The sequence below is a fragment of the Carassius carassius genome, chromosome 9 (assembly GCF_963082965.1).
Source record: "Carassius carassius chromosome 9, fCarCar2.1, whole genome shotgun sequence".
In the NCBI taxonomy this organism is placed as follows: domain Eukaryota; kingdom Metazoa; phylum Chordata; class Actinopteri; order Cypriniformes; family Cyprinidae; genus Carassius; species Carassius carassius.
This window is the reverse complement of record NC_081763.1, coordinates 20,468,858-20,487,015: the sequence shown is the minus strand read 5'-3', so window position 1 is coordinate 20,487,015 and position 18,158 is coordinate 20,468,858. Positions and strand designations below refer to the sequence as shown.

The 18,158-nt window shown below is 37.3% G+C and overlaps 1 protein-coding gene across 4 annotated transcripts in view; it reads left to right on the top strand.

The window, feature by feature from the left end:
- The window catches only part of LOC132149248 (septin-9-like), a 98,885-nt gene that overhangs the window by 31,417 nt on the left and 49,310 nt on the right, over positions 1-18,158 (top strand). For 3 of the 4 annotated variants that reach the window (XM_059558314.1, XM_059558317.1, XM_059558315.1), the window contains one exon: positions 7,286-7,963. In XM_059558314.1, the coding sequence (XP_059414297.1) occupies positions 7,286-7,963 (678 nt within the window). Of the gene's footprint in view, positions 1-6,622; positions 6,798-7,285; positions 7,964-18,158 lie in introns of those variants that run through there. The other variant, XM_059558316.1, reaches the window with a different exon arrangement.

Genomic DNA, 18,158 nt, shown 5'->3' with positions numbered 1-18,158 from the left:
ACTATCATACTACTCTTACTATTTCTGAAGTATCCAGTATGTATGCTATGCATTGTGTGCCAATTGTCTGTATGCATCAAATACCCGGATGACCAACTATATTTATCAGAATCTGCTAAATTTGCTCAAGTACACTGAAATCAGTACAGAAGCTGTGTTCGGAATGGCATACTACTATACAACTACTATATTGCAGTATGCTGCGTGTAAACTGTGAATAGTAAGAGAATGTTCTGTATGCGTGGAATGCTGTATTACCTGCTACATTTGCTGAAATTTGATGTATGCATCTGAAGACACTGCATATGAATCTGTTTCCCAGAATGCAATATGCACCGTGTAATGTTTCAACTTCAAAAGTGTGAGTGAACTGGAGAGCGGGGAATAGTAATTATAAAACACTTTTATTCATACATGTTACTGTAAACTACAAACTATCGCTATGTATCTAAAAACAATATCATAAGTAGGACATAAATTGTTCTTTAATCTTTACAGCACGTTTCTGATCAAGTCAAATGACGTCACCTTTATCTCTATAGTGCTTTGTACAGTACAGATTATTTCAAAGATATTGAATAATAAAAATATTGAAGTAAACTCATATGAATCCTTAATTAACAAGCCTTTGTAAAAAGAATGGTTAGTACATTTCTTTGTGAGGTAACAACCTTAGCAGCTGTGCTGAATTAATAACACTTTAGCACACTACTCTGAAACATTTCCGAACTACCGAGGATACAAGTCCGAAATTTGTGTACTTTGTATTGAGAAACGCTAGCACACCTACGTCACCAGACTATTTGCCTAATCTTCCCGGTACAATTGTTCCTGGTAATGTCGGTGGAAACGCAGCATATGGCTGTAGTTTATATGTAAAAGAAAGGATATTAAAATTTCTCATTTATGAAACGTTATGAATGTCCTAAAACTTGCTAAACTGTAGTGCATGTGAATGGGTGATTGTTATGAGCATTGGCTTAACTCAGTTTATCATCAATATGTATTTCACAGAACTGGTTAAAACTAGTTATGATGTACTCACTGTCTCAAAGAAATTGCACAATCATTTTAAGTAGATGTGTGGGTGTGAATGGGAGGGGTGACAGTCTGATAGGGGAGTTAAAATAGGGACAGAAAGAGTTCATAAAAATAGAGATAAGGGAGGTGGTTGAGAAAGAGAGGTTACTGATGACAGTTGTGTCAAATGCATTTTCATACCATTTCCCCGTCTTGTGATTACTTTTCCCTTCCTTAGAAATTGTCTTGATAAGACATCTTTAATCACACTTACCAGCACCTACTATGTTGGGGTTGAATTAACTAGTCAATTTGTAGACTAGTTGATAATCCAGTCAGAAAATCCAGTTTTGTTGGTAGCTGGCTTTAGCTGGTCGAAACTAGCCATTAGCTGGTTGACCAGCCACCATTTTATAAAAAAGCTTTGCTGTTTTTCAGGAAAAGAATCTCCCAAAAATGAACATTTTTGCTAGTATGCTAGTTAATGTACAGTATGTTTTGAAGCTGGGATGCTGGTTTTAACTGGTTTGCTGGTTTAAGATGGTCCTTTGCTGGTTTATGCTGGTCCTTTGCTGGTTTAAGATGGTACTTTGCTGGTTTATGCTGGTCCTTTGCTGGTTTAAGATGGTCCTTTGCTGGTTTAAGATGGTCCTTTGCTGTTTTATGCTGGTCCTTTGCTGGTTTAAGATGGTCCTTTGCTGGTTTATGCTGGTCCTTTGCTGGTTTAAGATGGTCCTTTGCTGGTTTATGCTGGTCCTTTGCTGGTTTAAGATGGTCCTTTGCTGGTTTAAGATGGTCCTTTGCTGGTTTATGCTGGTCCTTTGCTGGTTTAAGATGGTCCTTTGCTGGTTTATGCTGGTCCTTTGCTGGTTTAAGATGGTCCTTTACTGGTTTATGCTGGTCCTAAACTGTTCCGACCAGCTTAAGACCAACACATGACCAGCTAAGGACCATCTTAAACCAGCAAAGGACCAGCTCAAACCAACATCCCAGCTTCAAAACATACCTAACCAGCATATGCTGTTTTTTTCAAAAGGGTCATTCCAAATCTGACTGACTTTTTTTTTTTTTTGTGAAACCTCAATAACATTTTGAGAAATATTGATAACCAAACAGTTCTGGTGACCATTTACTTCCATCGTATCGACAGTAAAACAAAAACATTTATCAAACACCTTTCTGTGTTTCACAGAAGGTGAGTAATGATTTTCATATTTGGGTTAAGATGGTATGACCAGCTGGTAGTTAATTTGTTGCTGCTACTGATCATCTACTGATCATACATATTCCAATATACAACTGCTAGCCTGGGGTGTGATTCACTATGGTTGCAAGCTCCGTCGTAACCAAGGGAGTTCAATGGAACTTGTGACCTTAGTCAGCAAGCAATGTTTTAGGGAAACTAACCAACTGTAGCTGTGTAACCACAATTTTGCACTATTACTCATAACCTGAAATTACACAAAAGTGAAAATAAAGTGTACCCAGAGCATTGCATTATAAGCAAACCCCCATGAATTTTCACAGAACACCCATAATCAGCTGTTTCCCAGAGGAAACCATAAGCGAGTGGGACGTCACTCGAGTGGGATTTGTGCCATGATGAATCTAGACGAATCTGATCTTTCTGACCATTTATGACCTGCATTGCCTCTGTAACCAAAGCCTTGGACTTGTAAACCTCTATCCGTAGTTTAGTTCTGGACAACTAATTGCTGAGAAGTAATGCATACGTACAACCAAACACATGCTCTTGCTTCCATAGACGTGCATGTGTTGTGTGCATGACCACAGGGTTGTGTGAGAGCAGACACATCTGTGTGAGTTTGTATGTACGTGTTTACTCAAAGCTGCAGCTGTGTGTACTGTGGGAAAGAGAGAGAGAGAGAGAGAGAGAGAGAGAGCTCTTATGTATTTTTGTGCGGCCCATTTCCTACCACAGCCTGAGGCTGCATCACACAGCTCCCAAATTCTCGCAGATCAGCAAGGCCAAACATATCATTACAGCAGAATCACACATCATCTGTTTGTATCCTGTTATTTTTGTCGGAGGATTTATAAATTGCAGTCTGACGCTGTAGGTCACATGACAATATTAACATGGCGGATGTAGTACATTCGAATTAATTCATACTTCTCATAATCATACTATATAGAATTAACTTTTTTAAAGGGGTGGTTGACTGCTTTTTTCTTAGCTTGATTGTGTTTATGGGGTGCAGTGTAACATGTCTTCATGCTTCATTTAAAATATATATATATATTTTATAATATATAAAATATAATTTTCATATATTTTACTTTATTGTAAGTCACTGTCTCCATTGTCATTTGAATAGCCAATTGACTTCCTGTTTCTTTGATACCACTCCCTCACAAATACGCAATAGGCTCAGATTGGTTAGCTGATCAATACTGCACGTTGTCTGGAAACTTCACGCCCATTGTCATTATGGGAAACAGTTGCATGTGCTCCGGTGGAATGTAAATAATGGTATCAATATTGCCATATCAATTTGAGACCATTTAGTGAAATTTATAACAAAATTTACATTTGACATGAATAACAGTAATGCGTATGTGGGTAAATAGTAGTCCCTACAAAAAGTTTTTGTAGGCAATAAACTGCCAGAATTTAAAAAGAAGACATCTCCGTTGAACTTTCAGCCTTGTAACTTTGCAGTTATTGTTTACACTCAAACAGCAACATTACACACTAACTAATGTTTAAAAAGTTAAATTGCAAACAACCAACCCTTTAACGTTAAACATCACTTAGAACATGTTAAGTTGTGTCCCAAATGATGTGCTATACATAAAATACGTATTCTACCAGCAAGTGTATGATTTTAAGATTATTTTGTCATCCATCATCTGATAGCAACCTTCAAGATCCCCTTCAGTGTGTGCGTGTGTTTCTTTCTTTCTTTTTTTGATAAATGTATCATCTGAATATTTGAAGTGCAATTATTCTTGGAATTTTCAGGGTGAAAACTATTCATACTATAAAATGACACAGAATAGTGGATAAGTACACAAATTATGATGCACCTTTGCATCTATTGCAACTGCATTGCAAATGCTACTTAATTACTAAATGCTACTTTAAAAAACATGGAAACTATATAGCAATATACTAAATAGTACTTAGAACACATTAGCAACTGCAAAGCAATATGCTAAGTACAACTTAGAGCAATTTAACAACTGAAACCACCCAAAACACCTTTGCACCATCATGGCAACAAGTTTTGCATAAGACAAGCACAGAAAGTGCATGTGAAAATCTTCAGAAAATGTAAAAAATGTAGTTCACTTACATAGGAATGGCCTTTTACTTAAATTTATTTGATTTCAGAACATTTTGTGATCTAGATCTTTTAGATCAGGGGTAGGTAAGCTCGGGGCCTAGAGAGCCACTGTCCTGTAGAGTTTGGCTCCAACCCTGAAAAATACCCTTAGCTGCCTATAGCCTTAGTAATCCTGATATTGTAGTAATGTGTCAAGCCAGCTTACCCTGTTAGAAATGTACATGCACCATACTGAGATCATGTGCTTGTTTTGGCCCTACTGCACGGAATGGTTTTTATTCTGTCCAAAAATGCAGCGCAATGGACTACACAATAAAATCTGCCTGTAATCATTCACTTCCTGTCTGTGAATGAAAAGGTTGTTTGAGGAAAAATCCTGAGAGGGATTAATTCTGTTGTATATCAAACTAATATGAGTCATTTGTATGCCTCTATATATTATACAGTGCAAAGTATATTATTGGCATGACTAAAAGGAACAAGACAGACAATGTCTCTTCCTGCTTAACACACATTCACAATCATTTTCCGTTGAGCCATAACCCTGCCCAAGGGACTTTGTGTTTGTGTGCATGTGTGTGGACAGCTACTAAAGTTTTGTTGATTATTTGTCATTTATAATTACAGAACGGATAACGCACAGTTATTCATGCAGGAAACAATTTTAATCCAGCCACACTTTGAAATGACAGGAAATGGCATCATCAGGGCGAAGCTTAAAAGAAAGCCCCCTCTGAAGATGAGTCATGAGAAAAATGGTCATTCTCTCCTCTGGCTCATGAGAAAAAAAACAAAGCAGTTCAAAACAACTGTATGTTCTGAGCCGGGATTTACAGTATCACAACCAATCATAACACCAGTAGTGCAAGGAAACAAACAAACATCGCTCAACCACTTAAAAATGAAACAAATGCTTGGCAGGCCTCTTTTCCTTATCCAAATGCAAGGGAGGTACTGTAAAACAGGACCATTGGCTTCCATCCTTTCCTGATGAACGGAGGTCAGTTTTCCTGTGTGTTGGAAGAAAATGGATCCATGTGTGCTGTTATGATAAGCAAGTCACTAAACAGCATGACGTAAAACAAAGAGATATATAATTGGACACCTACATTTCTTTTTTTTAAGTTTTAGTTGCACTGCATTTGAATTAATATCTTCTTGTCTCTAACAATTATTTTGCTGTCTGTTGCAACCATCTTGATACAAGTTTTAAAGATATTAAGGGATATGTGTCAGGGATAGACTCTTAATTTTCATATTTTATCCCACAGCTGGCTTCATATCTGATCACAGCTTTCGTTTATTTCTCATGAATAAGGCTGCCAACAGAACTACAAACATTGTTCCTCTCCCACACTGAACTAAGATCCAGCTGTGAATTGGATGCCTTGAAGTTTGTGTGACAAAAAAGCAAGTTAAAAAAAATAAAAAATGTGCATCCATCCAGCATTTTCTGGTTCAACAGAAATAAAATTTGCTAAAATATGATTTCAGAGTAGTTTCACAGAGATGCCAACAAAAGGTTATTTCAGTCATGAAATAGTCACAGAGCTTCAAAACTTTGTGCCAAAATAAGCCACTAAGAAAATACATAATTTACACACATCCAATATTTTGCCAACACCAGCTTAAAAAATGATGTGATGTTGTTAACAAATAGCAGTGCCAAGGGGTCATGCCTTTCTACAAGAGAGAGAGAGAGAGAGAGAGAGAGAGAGAGGGATGTGCGGTCTATTGTTTGTACAGAACAACTGGATGGAATAGCAACCACCTGCTCGGAACATAAAGGCACAGCGATTCTGTTGGCCAGTAATATGACTGCTGTGTCTGTGCATGACTCAAGTGTCTAGAAATTTTCTGAGGATTAGTACGGACAAATGTCCTGAGCGACCAAGCATACCATTAGATTACAGTGATTTTTTTCTATCCTTTATATAACAATTTGTGCATTTAACTTTCTATGAATCTGAAATTAAATAAAATGCTATTTATTTAAAACAATTCTGTTTCTTATGCGTGTTGCGCTGTCTACATTAGTAATATTTCTGTTATTATAATAAAAATTCCCTTAAAGTAACTTACTTCCATCAGTCAAATCGGATCGGATCGGTTCGGTTCGGATCGGTTCGGTTCAGTCAAATCTCTGTCAGCTCGTTATTCGTTCGATTCAACATGACATGAGCCAGCAAATGAATTAATCCGCCATCACTGCGAGTCAGCCAGGGTCAAACGAGACCGTTCCGGTTGACCCTGTGAGGTTTTCGCTCCCGCTCGGACCGATTCACTAATGAAACAATTGTTTGTGAACCAATTCAGCCGATTCATTGAAAAGATCCGACTCAAATGAAGGAACCGGACACAACTCTAAAACCCATTGCGCTGTAGTCAGGTGATGATGTTCATTCAGGCGCGAGGACTCTCAAGCTGCAGCAATGTTTACGAAACATTTGAAGCGCGTGAGATCAGGTATTTAAAACATATAAAACCAAAATTTGCAATTATTTCGAACAGACAACTACTCTTTATGTTTATTTCCCCACCAGCGCAAAATAAATTGTAGTTTTAGCGTCTTTACACGTTACGGAGCGACCATGTGAACGTTAGTAACAAACCGGTAGAGAAAGTTCATGTGCTCTCAGGGAAACAAATTCCGTTTATATTTTGTTAATCCTATCAGTCTGCTCTATTTTGTGTGTATAAATGCCTATACATTTGTTTAATTAATGGTATTTAACTCCTGTTGTTCTTATTAGGTGGCCTACTGTACGTTTGGAAATCATTTTCTTTTCTAAGATTTATTTTGTTTTAGATTTAGTTAGCATCTAATTTAACAAATTATTTTTAGTTATGTTTTAGTGTAAATTATTGTATGTAGTTTTTAGAAGTTAGTCTGTTTAAAGCTTTGAAAGTTCCCTGTTTTTTATGCATGTGTTTTTATTTATATTTATTTGCAGCGCTTAAGAGGTCATTTGAAGTGGAGGAGGATGCATCCACAAACCCATCCCCTATTTCCCGAAGAACAACCAATCCTCTGCGCTCTTCCACCTCTTCTACAAGCAGCCGTTTCCACGACATGAGATCGCTTAACTCCGAGTCCTCTTCCAGGCACGCTTCAGATTCCTCCAACCAGCGCTCTCCAAAATCCAGCTTGAGACGCGTGGAGTTATTGGGGGGCCGCGTCCCAGAGACTGTGTCACGCAGGACAGAGATCTCCATCGACATCTCCTCCAAGCAGGTGGACAGCTCTCCCAGTCCAGGTATTGCCCGCTTTGGCTTAAAGAGACCTGAGGTCTCGCTCCACAGTAAAGCCACAGATGGGCCTGTTCACAGAAGGGCTGAGGGTAACCACAGCAGACCCCAGGAACCTCCAACACCCACTAGGAGAGCTGACCCATCAATATCCTCGTCCCGGAACCCTGAGGTGTCCCAGAGGCGAGCAGAGCCTCCCAGCCCTCTTGAGATCTCAGGTCCATCTAGACGGGCGGAGATGCACATAAACAGACAGCTGGACACACCGTCTCCTGCAAGAGAGTCAGAGAACAGCTTCATCTCAGCAGCCAGCATCACTCCTACCTTCAATGAATATAAAACCCCTCCATCAGTACACGAACCCCCCGTAAGACCTCTAGAGAGTAAGTCACATGTGCTTTTTTCATTGCAAAATTTCTGTCTTGCTATAGATGCCTACATGATCTGGATCTGATATTTGCACTTTGACGTGCTTGGAGTTTAATATTTGTTGTTTAATATTCATAGGGCTTATAAATCTGACTTTTGCAATTTTCTTAGTTAAATACAGATTTTTTTAAATTAACAAATTATGTTATCGGCATACAATTTGAGTTAAAAAAATTCAGCATAACTTTCTATAGATCAACAAAAAATGTGTTCACATTATTTTGCTCTTTAAATTAGTGCATAATTGTAACAGTTTCTTAGTCATTTTGCATCATAATTTTCCTTTTGACAGTTTTCAAAATCATAAAACCTTCTCTTTATTTCCACTTAGTGGTATGTGATGTTGACCAAAAAATTGGGGGGGGCTATTGATGATGATAAATTTAGACCGCATTTTGCCAAGTGTGTTTTTGTACTACTATTTTTTTAGGCCTGGACAGTACACCCCTATTTCCAGGTTCAAGTTAGATTTTAAATTCCAGATTTTCTATTGTTAGTGAAGACCTCTGAACACCACTTTATTATATATGTTCATTTTAAAATTGAGGTTTGCTGAAGCTTTGTTTTGAGAAGCAGGGACCCATGAGAACATCATCTTTCTAAGCACACTTCAGGTTGAATAGTGATCAGATCACTCAGAATGCAGCGTATGGTAATGAGAAAAACAGAACCTCCTCATAGACCGGAATGTTGGAGCTTTATCCTTGAGTGAGGTCAGCAAATCTGATGCATTGTTTTAGCACTGGATCAACACTGAGTTACCAGGATTGCTTTTAGGCAGTAATAAAAATATGAAAATTGTCCATATAACCCCATCTGCTCTCTGTCCACTCAGGGGTGTCAGGCTGTTTATGTGATAAAAATCTGGTGTTGCTTTTTTTTAAGGTTGAATGTAACCCAAGCAATGGCTATTCTTGCCTTGTACTGAAAAGGCCTGTTTTTGTGGGACAGTATTATTTCTTACACTGGCTCCGAAACCATATTCCAAAGTCATGACTAAAAACTGTGTATTGGGCCAATCTAGGAGAAGAACAGTGAAGCTTTAGAGCACCAAATAAAGAAGCGTTTATGGAAATCTTGGATACAGTTTCTCTCTCTCTCTCTCTCTCTCTCTCTCTCTCTCTCTCTCTCTCTCATTATCATTGCACATGCATTGAGCAGATAACCTCAAACCTTGGTTCGTGCATCAAGCATGCATGATTGACCTCCTGTTTTTGAAGCATTAATGTTTTGGATGCATAAACTTTCAGTGAAGGAACATAAATCTCCCAGGTTTAAATAAAAATATCAAATGAACGTTAAAAGTTTGAGACGACATGTAAGTGAGTAAATTATGACAAATTTCATTTTTGGGTGAACTGTACCTTAACCCAATTCAAATATTTACTATATCTGGTGCTTATGTTTTCTATTAGTTAGTTATCAAGCGCTAACATTAATAAGCATCTGTTTCTTTTTGGTGTTATTGGTCCAAGGTGTCCTCCATCAGATTCAACATTTGCATATGAAAGATAAGTCTCTCTGGCACAATTGTGATGAGTGAGATTGTGAGAGAACAGCCTTACAGCCTAGCTAAGGGGCTTGTTGGATTGCGACACATGCGTGCAGCTGGTGGGTGTGTCTGTCCAGATCTGGAGTTCATAAAATGTGCTGCATAAAAATAGACACTGTTTAAATTTCAGCTTTTACACTGTATACAGGAGAGGGTGTGATAAACAGTGTGGAGACCATGAGTGGTTGATGTCATCTGACATGAAATTCTTAATTTAGTGCATTGAAAACCAAGTGTATACCTCTGACACAACATTTTTCTCTGTTTAGTTTTTTTGTGAGTGTTGTTGTCCTTCTTTGGCCTTAAAGGATTTAACCTTTATAGTATATGAAATAAGACAAACTGAAAAACCTTTTCAGGATGTGATCCAGGAAGCTTGCAGCACATTTGGGTTTAATTAGTGTTCCTGCACAGCTCCAGTGTGGATGCAGTGAGCAGAGCCCTGCTGACACAGCCCAGATAAGGAGAAGCAGAGAGAGATAAAGCACTAAGTGCTAGACAGAGCAGAGTCTCTGCGAAGTGTCTTAAGTGGGGAAAAAAAGTGAAAAATGAAATGACCTCTGAGTAGGGTTTTTACAGATAATAGAAAAAATACTCCAGTACTAATTAATTAAAGAGGTATGATAACAATATGCAATATGTTGTGTGATATTAAATGTAAAACATGCATTGATGAATTAAAAACAAAAAAACATTTACAGAATTTGACATTTATAACTTCTGTAACATACCTGTAAATCAAATATAGATTTTCTTTTCTTTTCTTTTCAAAAGAAAAACTAATACTTGTTTTCAGCAAAGATGCACAAAAAATGTAAAGGGGATATTAAAGATCCTGATAACTTAAAGATTTCTATTTTAAATAAATATTTTATTTTCATAAGTTGTCTATGGCTGTACAGTATGCTGCCTTGATTTAGTAAGCAGAGATTGGTGTCATATCTCTGATATTACAACTGTTAGTCTAGGTCACACTCTTCATGAGTTTGGAAAGAAAGCTTTACTGTTTCTTCTGATATATGACCTTTAACAGGTTATGAAGTGTGCTTACTCACTAGTTTGTGGTTTAAGTCTGTGTTACTCATGAACAATTTGAGCATTTACTGCTTTAATGGTGACTGCTGGATGACTTGGTTGTGGCCCATAGGGATGAAAGGAGTTGAGCTTTCACAATGAACCGATCTGAATGACACATTTAACAGGTGACTGTTCGTCTGTTTCTGCCATCCTGCTGTATGAATTCACCCTGTGACTGTTTGTGGGAAAATTCCTTCAGATTCAGATCACCCTAAAAGAAGTTGTGAGGAAAGAGTTTTATCACAAAAGCTTTTTGTCATTGAAAGTTTCATTAACCATTTTGATTGTACAATGCATGTACAATGATTTATTTTCCAAAAAATGTTTCCATCTTAAAGTGGATCATCTTTCTTAAAGGGGTCATGATTTTTTTTTAAACATTCCCTGAGGTAAAGTTAAAGTTTTTTTTGGATGGAAAAACATTCAAAATGTAGTGATTTATGACCTTTTTCACTGTTTCTCATCCTCTGACTGAAACAGTGGTTTTGGGGGGTGTTTTCCCTTTAAGAAGTCAGTGTACCCGCCCACTTTTATGATTGGCTAACATCCACCCTCATTACTGCTTTGAAAATAGTTTATACATGAAATATGTTACTTCCAGTTTTCTGAGGATTATTACATAAATGCTTTTTTATTAATGATGAGGACATTTTAAGTTATGAAAATTTCAGGATGCATAAAGCTTATAAAAATACCTCTTCTATGCCAAAAGATCAAGGGATCAATGGCAAATGTCTAATAGAAACAGTTTGATGTGAATATTCTGCTGTGGGAATGGTGCACTGTGAGGTCAGTTATTCTATAACTTAAAGTGAGGTTATTGGATGAATCTTTTTTTCTATTTTTTTTTTATGGTATGTTTGTTTTTCAGAAAGATTTCATGTATTAGTCAGAGATAGCATGCCTTTTTGACTAGTCACTGAGAATTTGGTTGGAAGACCTTCAGTGACCCGAAGTCGTTGTGTGTGTATGTTCTCTTCTCCCTCATCCCTGAGGCTAATGGAAAGTCAAATCCCTGCAGGGACCGAATCTTTGTCATGCCAGTTTTCTCTTAAATGAGGTGTGACTTCTGATTAGACCCTAGCCAGTCAGCCAGACCTCTTGAATTAGTTCTGCTGAAACAGGACCATCAGCAAGAATTTGGAAATGGGATTTGCATATTGTGAGAGATGTTGTGGCATTAAGAATTATTGTTTATGGTCTAGATTTAGGCTGTCTGGAACATGCACTTTTATTACCAGGAGAATCACTAAGCATTGTAATGCTATTATTTTCTTATGTGTGTGTTTCTGTTACTATTTGCATCTTTTAACATTGACTTGAAACATTTTTAAACACCTTTTTCACACTCTCAGTAGTCAGGTGAACCGATGTTTCAAATTTTTTTCTAAAATGTCATTAACTTTTCCACCAAATTACGTAATGAAACTGTGTATGTAGTGGAAATGGCATTTAAAAAAGCAAAAAATAAAAAAACAACGGAAAAAATAGTTAGCTAAATAGCCTAATAAAATAAATTCAACATACTTAAAAAAAAAAAAAAAAAAAAAAAAAAAAAAAAAAAGTGACAATTACATCTATATTTAAAATGATACAAATGCAAATATAGGTGAAAAACACTAATATTAACATTGATTCTTGTTTGGAAAAAAATAAAGTTTCGAACATGGTCTTCATTGACAGTGTTGTCTACTTGGCAAACAATAAATTTAGTTTGAACAAAAATAAATATTTTGGACATTAATTGTGGCAGCAGTTGAAGAAACAACCATGTTTCCTGGAGGAAACATTACAGAAAAGCTCTTTTGCTTTGTTGGGTTTATTAGGAAGTGATCTAAAGTAGAGTTCATATTCTTACACAAACACACTCTCATGCACACATTCACACAAGCTTCCTTCCTTGAACTATCAGCTGTGACTGGTTGACCTTGCTCTATTTCCTTTGGACTCAGCATGGTAAACAGTGCAGAACTGCTCCTGGCATTTGCAGGAGCCATTTAAGTTTGCTCACAAACTATGACGATTGGTTCCAAGGAGCTGGGAACAGGAAAAGAGAAGGTGTCACGTTTAGGTCATCACTGTCATGCTGCTCTTTGGTGCAGAGGCTGAGATGAATTGAGAAAGCAGTTAAACTGACGCGTTCTAAGAGTTACTTTAATGATTTAGACTAGCGGTGGGCGGTATGACCAAAAAATAATAACACAGTATATTTCAAAGTTATATATGATGGTATTTATTTTTTAATGCATGACCGGGTGTAAACCACGTTTTCTACTGATTGAGAGAGGAAATAGGCTACTACAGTAGATTGACTTAGAATGGCCTATTTTACTGTCATGATGAATTAATATTGTAGAAAAATTCTACTTTAAATAGTGACGAAACACGACCCATTAATACATGTTAACCAGGAGTCACTCTCATTTATAATCGCAACATCGTCTGATAAAATCAACATGCATGGACAGTAGATGGATGTTAAGTTGGCTATGTGGTGGTTTTGGCTATATTGCTTTTTTGTTTCATGCAGCGCACTGTCTGCGTCTGAGTAACAAAAAAACAACAAACAAAAAAGTGCGTAATATTAAAAGACGAACTATGCTCATTTATAATTCCAAACAGTCAGTAAGCAACAGGTGCTTGGAAATGCTGTTTTGTACTCATTTATTGAGGAGTCGGCTGTGGTACGGCCAGCTGAAAGCGAGAGAGACGACACTGTGCCTGGAGAGTCAGCGCTCTTGGGGCAGCATCGGTGACATCTTCCAACTGAATTATAGCTAAGGTTTATCCAAAAAAGTCACCAAGTTTGTTGGTATATATATATATTCTATGGAAAATATCTGCTAAACCTGAAAGTTTCTAAATCTAGTGCTGAGGTCGCGCTCGTGTGTGTGTGTGTGAGGCATGGGAGCTGATGGCAGCCGGTGGTGGATATGTGTATCACGGTCTACTAGTTCTACAGCTTCTTGTTTCGGAACTTTAACGCCTTTATACAGCTGTGTCCTCGCCAGCCACAGTCAAAAAAGAGACCCTTCTCAAAAGTGTTCCGAACATTTTTTAACGACACCGGTATTGCGGTGTTTAAAACATTCATACCATAAGAAAAATAAACAACAGTATTTGGTATGTACCGGTATACTGCCCAGCACTAATTCAGACATTGTTCAGAAACATTTACCTCCTTTTTTGTTTAGTTCTTTTATACGTAAGAGTGACCTCCACTCTGACTTCAGGAAGTAGTCTGGGCATATCCTTGTGTTTTATAAGACCAAAGCCCTTTAAATAGCATGCTAATAGTGTGAAGGATTTTAAGAATATTAACTATTAAAGGAAGAGTAACTAATAAGTCATAGAGACTGTGTTCCTACTCCAAAAACTTACAAGTTTCCAGCTGAAATTAACACTAGAGGCAGCAAAACGTTGACAACTTTTATTTATGTTCTTCCTTTTCACACTTGATTTCATGAGCAGATTATCAATTAATAAGACTTATTTTGCTTGGTTTATTGCATGGTACTGCTATAACTAGGGCTGGGCGATATATCTAATGATATGATCATTCGCATCTAGTCAGTAAATCTGGTTCTGTGATTACCGCTAAATCGCCATCACCTGCTTTCAAATGGAGCGGCATTTAATAGACAGAGCCGTAGATCACTGACAAGCTACGCAATATAGCGTTCATTATCCCAGATGAATTGCCTTCGATAATGAATAGCATTGTAATTATATGACCAGCACCTGTATGTATTTGTGTATATGTATATATATCTCTATCTGTGGTCTATACTGTATGCGACGCGGTACGACACGACAAATCCCTGACAGAAAATTGCTGCTGCTGCATTCTATTTTTGACATTGACACACATTTCAAATGATTTTCAACGGTCACTTTGTCATGTCCAGTGTAGACAGAATTTAGCTGTTGCAGCACGGCGCGCGTCTGATGTATACAAGGTGTTTCTCACATATTGAGAAGAAACAAAGCAACCTCAGTGTCTGATCATAGGCCTTCTGCTCCTTAAGTTCTCTCCTGTTCTCTCCACCAACATTTACACTAGTTCTACTTCTTGCCTTATGCCTTCTTTTGTTCCACAGATGTTTTTTTTTCTCTCCATCTCTTATCTTTCTTTTGCTTGTCTCATGTCCGTTCTGTAGACTGAACGCTCTCTCCTGTGCATCATGAGTAGACATGCTCCTTTCTGCTGATTGGCTGCAAGTTTGTTTTGCTATTTGGTCCGATTCAGTGTTCCAAAGCGTTTTGGAAAAATCGGTTACCCTGCCTTTAAGTGCACACGATGACCATGCATCTTTTCTAGAGGGGTGAAGGACAAAGAGTTCCTGAGAGTGGTGGAATGCTAGGAGCGCTCTTAATTTTACTGTGTTTGGCACATATATTCTCCTCAGAGAGCCCTGCAAATGTCAGCGGGTCAAATGGGATGATCTAGAAGTTTCCAGCCTTTTGTGTGTGTGTGTGTGTGTGTGTGTGAGAAGTTACCGAAGAAGCAAAAGAGAGCAAGAAAGGGTGATCTGGAGTTTAGCGCTGCTCATTGATGCAGCGGTTAATGTCATGGTTTGCCAAGCGATCACAGTATCTGACCACGTGTGCTTTCAGGTTTCTGTGTGTCATTTTCAGCTGCTTCTCTTCTGCTGTTTGGCCAGAGACAAGTATATTGAAAATGAAAAGTTACCTATTATATTTTCAGATTCTTGCAACATTCGTATTGATCTCATTTTGAGGTTTCACCAGATCAGCAATCTTTTCCACTAGTGACACACACACACACACACACACACACACACACACACACACACCGTGTTGGATGTCTGAGTTTGCTCAGTAGTTATTACTCTGTCCAGAACTACTCCTGAGAATAGTCCCCACTTGTGGTACTATTTTGTGTATCTCTGAAAAGGTCCCGGCAATATTTTCCAGCTACATCCACATCAAATTAATTTAGACCAACTTGAGGCTTAGACTGGATCCAGATATTAAAGGATAAGTGAAGGAAAGAACAACTTGCCCGTCTGAGAAAGTCATAAATGTGGTTTTGATGTTTTTTTTAGTGTGGTTACATTTCTGCTCGGAAGTCATTTCAGGTTGAATTCCTATTAGAGTTGAGCTGTTATCAAAGGACCTCCAGCTTGTTTGCTTTTTTTTTCTTTCTTTATCTCTGCAGCTACATTGAGGGCCAGTAGGAGTCACTGTTCTACATGAGTCTTACCTTTTTCCATCAGGTGAAGAAATTAGGCTGCATTAGTCATGAGAGTTCGACAAACCTTGTTTTTGATATCAGAGCCCTGCAATGTATGATTAACTATGGTATGTCCACACTGAACTACTTAAATGCAAGTAGCTTTTTCATTTTACTTCTATTGCAATATTAATTTTTTTATGATGCTGTGCAATCATTCAGCCTCATTCTTCTTAATTTAAACACTTGTGTTGGGCCAATCAGCTGTGAGCAAAGTGACATATATATGATGCATAAACTAAGTGGGAGGGCACAGGACAGAATCTTGCAGGAGTGGGGAAAATCCGTCCCGTGCAGGTCTCTATTTTGATGCATGCTGGATCTCTGCGTACAGTATGTGTGGATGCAGCTGTATATTAACTCTTTGATTTGAAGCTTCACTTTCTTTCTTTTTTTCTCCCACAGAAAGGGATGATCCTGAAGTCACTTAGTCAGTGGTTTTGGCCTTGGCTTAGATTAGTGTTATTAAACTAGTTTTGCTTCAGGACCTAGATTTTACATTGGGAATTAAGTGATGAAACAACACCGTAACAAATCATGGATGTTTTTAAAACATTTTATTTTATTTTTATTTCTAATTTATTTTATACTCTTTTATTCTAATTTATTTTATTATTTCATTTTATTTCATTTTCATAACCCTTACAGAACCAACGTGCCATTTTTGGTCACAACATACCACTGGCCTAGGGCTGGGTGATATGGGCAAAAAAATAATATCTCTGTATTTTTTTTGGCCGATTTGTGATATCTGATATATATCTTGGTTAGTTGTTTTTGTATTTGTATTTGCCCAATGTTGTCCAACAAAACAATACATATTAAAGGCTATGAAAACAAATAAAGTTAATGTAACCATTAGAGCTGAAACAACTAATCGATTTAATCGATTAAAATCGATTATTAAAATAGTTGTCAACTAATTTAGTCATTGATTAGTTGCTAAACAACTTTTATTTCCCGTAAGCGGCTCATTTTGTGCAAATTTTTAATCTGCGGTGACCAAAGTGTGGCAGTAATGAGCCACCGGAGGTTTTATTCAGCCAGTACAGCAGGAGAAGTAGCGAATAGCCAATAGCTGGCCTCGTTTTATGTCACGTGCTTCCCGAACTGCGTCTGCAGCATTCAGCGAGATGGTGGAGACAGACGGCAGTGGAGGAAGCTTGAGAAAGAAAAAGAAAGAAAAAGAAAGAAAAAGAAAAAAGCGGAAGATAAAACTAATCGAACGAAGTCATCCAAAGTGTGGGAGAACTTTGAGCCTTCAAAAAAGAGGGGTAACCTGTAAACTCTGCACTACTGAACTGTTTAACTGTTTAAGACTTTTATTTGTGCAGATTCTCCAGTACGATGTTGTTGTTTGCAAATGTTTAGTCGTAAAAGCTAATAACATTGCTTTTTAACAGTTAACATTAAAAGATTTACAAACATGTTCTGTGATCAGTTTGTCTTTACCAGTTCATAATTCAGTCGTGCAGCCTAATTATGACTGAATGAGAGAGGTAAATGTTTAAATGTATTTGAAATGCCCTTTTTTTCCTAAGTATTCACTGGTCTTTTTCACACAGCAGGTTTTTTGTGTGTTTTTTTTCTGGATTTAAAATGTGAGTTCCATTCAGGTTTCATGCCACTGGCACTTTATTCGAAGGATTGTTTACAATTTCACAGCATAAGCTATAAAGCTGTTTCCCAGGTATAAGTTGTGTGTTTACAGGAAAAAAATAATAAAATGAAATGTACTGCAAAATTATTCAGTTTTATTCTTATTCTTCGTGAAAATATCTTCTGAAAGATTCCTTAAGCTTTGTTCGGGATGTTAAACTACTTTAGGTGCCCTGAGGACTGCCATGGTGAAAACATTATTTGAAATCTCCTTGTGAAATTTGCTAGAGTATGGGTCAGTGTTTTGATTGCAGAAGAGTTTGACAAAGAATTACTAACACATAATAAAACAAAACTCCAGGTATATTTTTGATGAAGATATGACAATGCAAAATGGTTAAAATCTCTAAAAAGTCCATGTTGAATGATAAAGACCCTTTGTTAATAATTTAATTGGAAAAAATGAGCAAAACTAAAATACAAGTACATAAAGATTAGGGCTGGGATAAACGATTATTTTTTTAAACGATTAATCTAGCGATTATTTTTTCGATGCATCGATTAATCTAACGATAAATTTTTCAGACCGATTTGATTTCGATTATCTCCCCATTAATTGACTACTAACAATTTATACATGTTGATTTACATATCTGAATGAAAA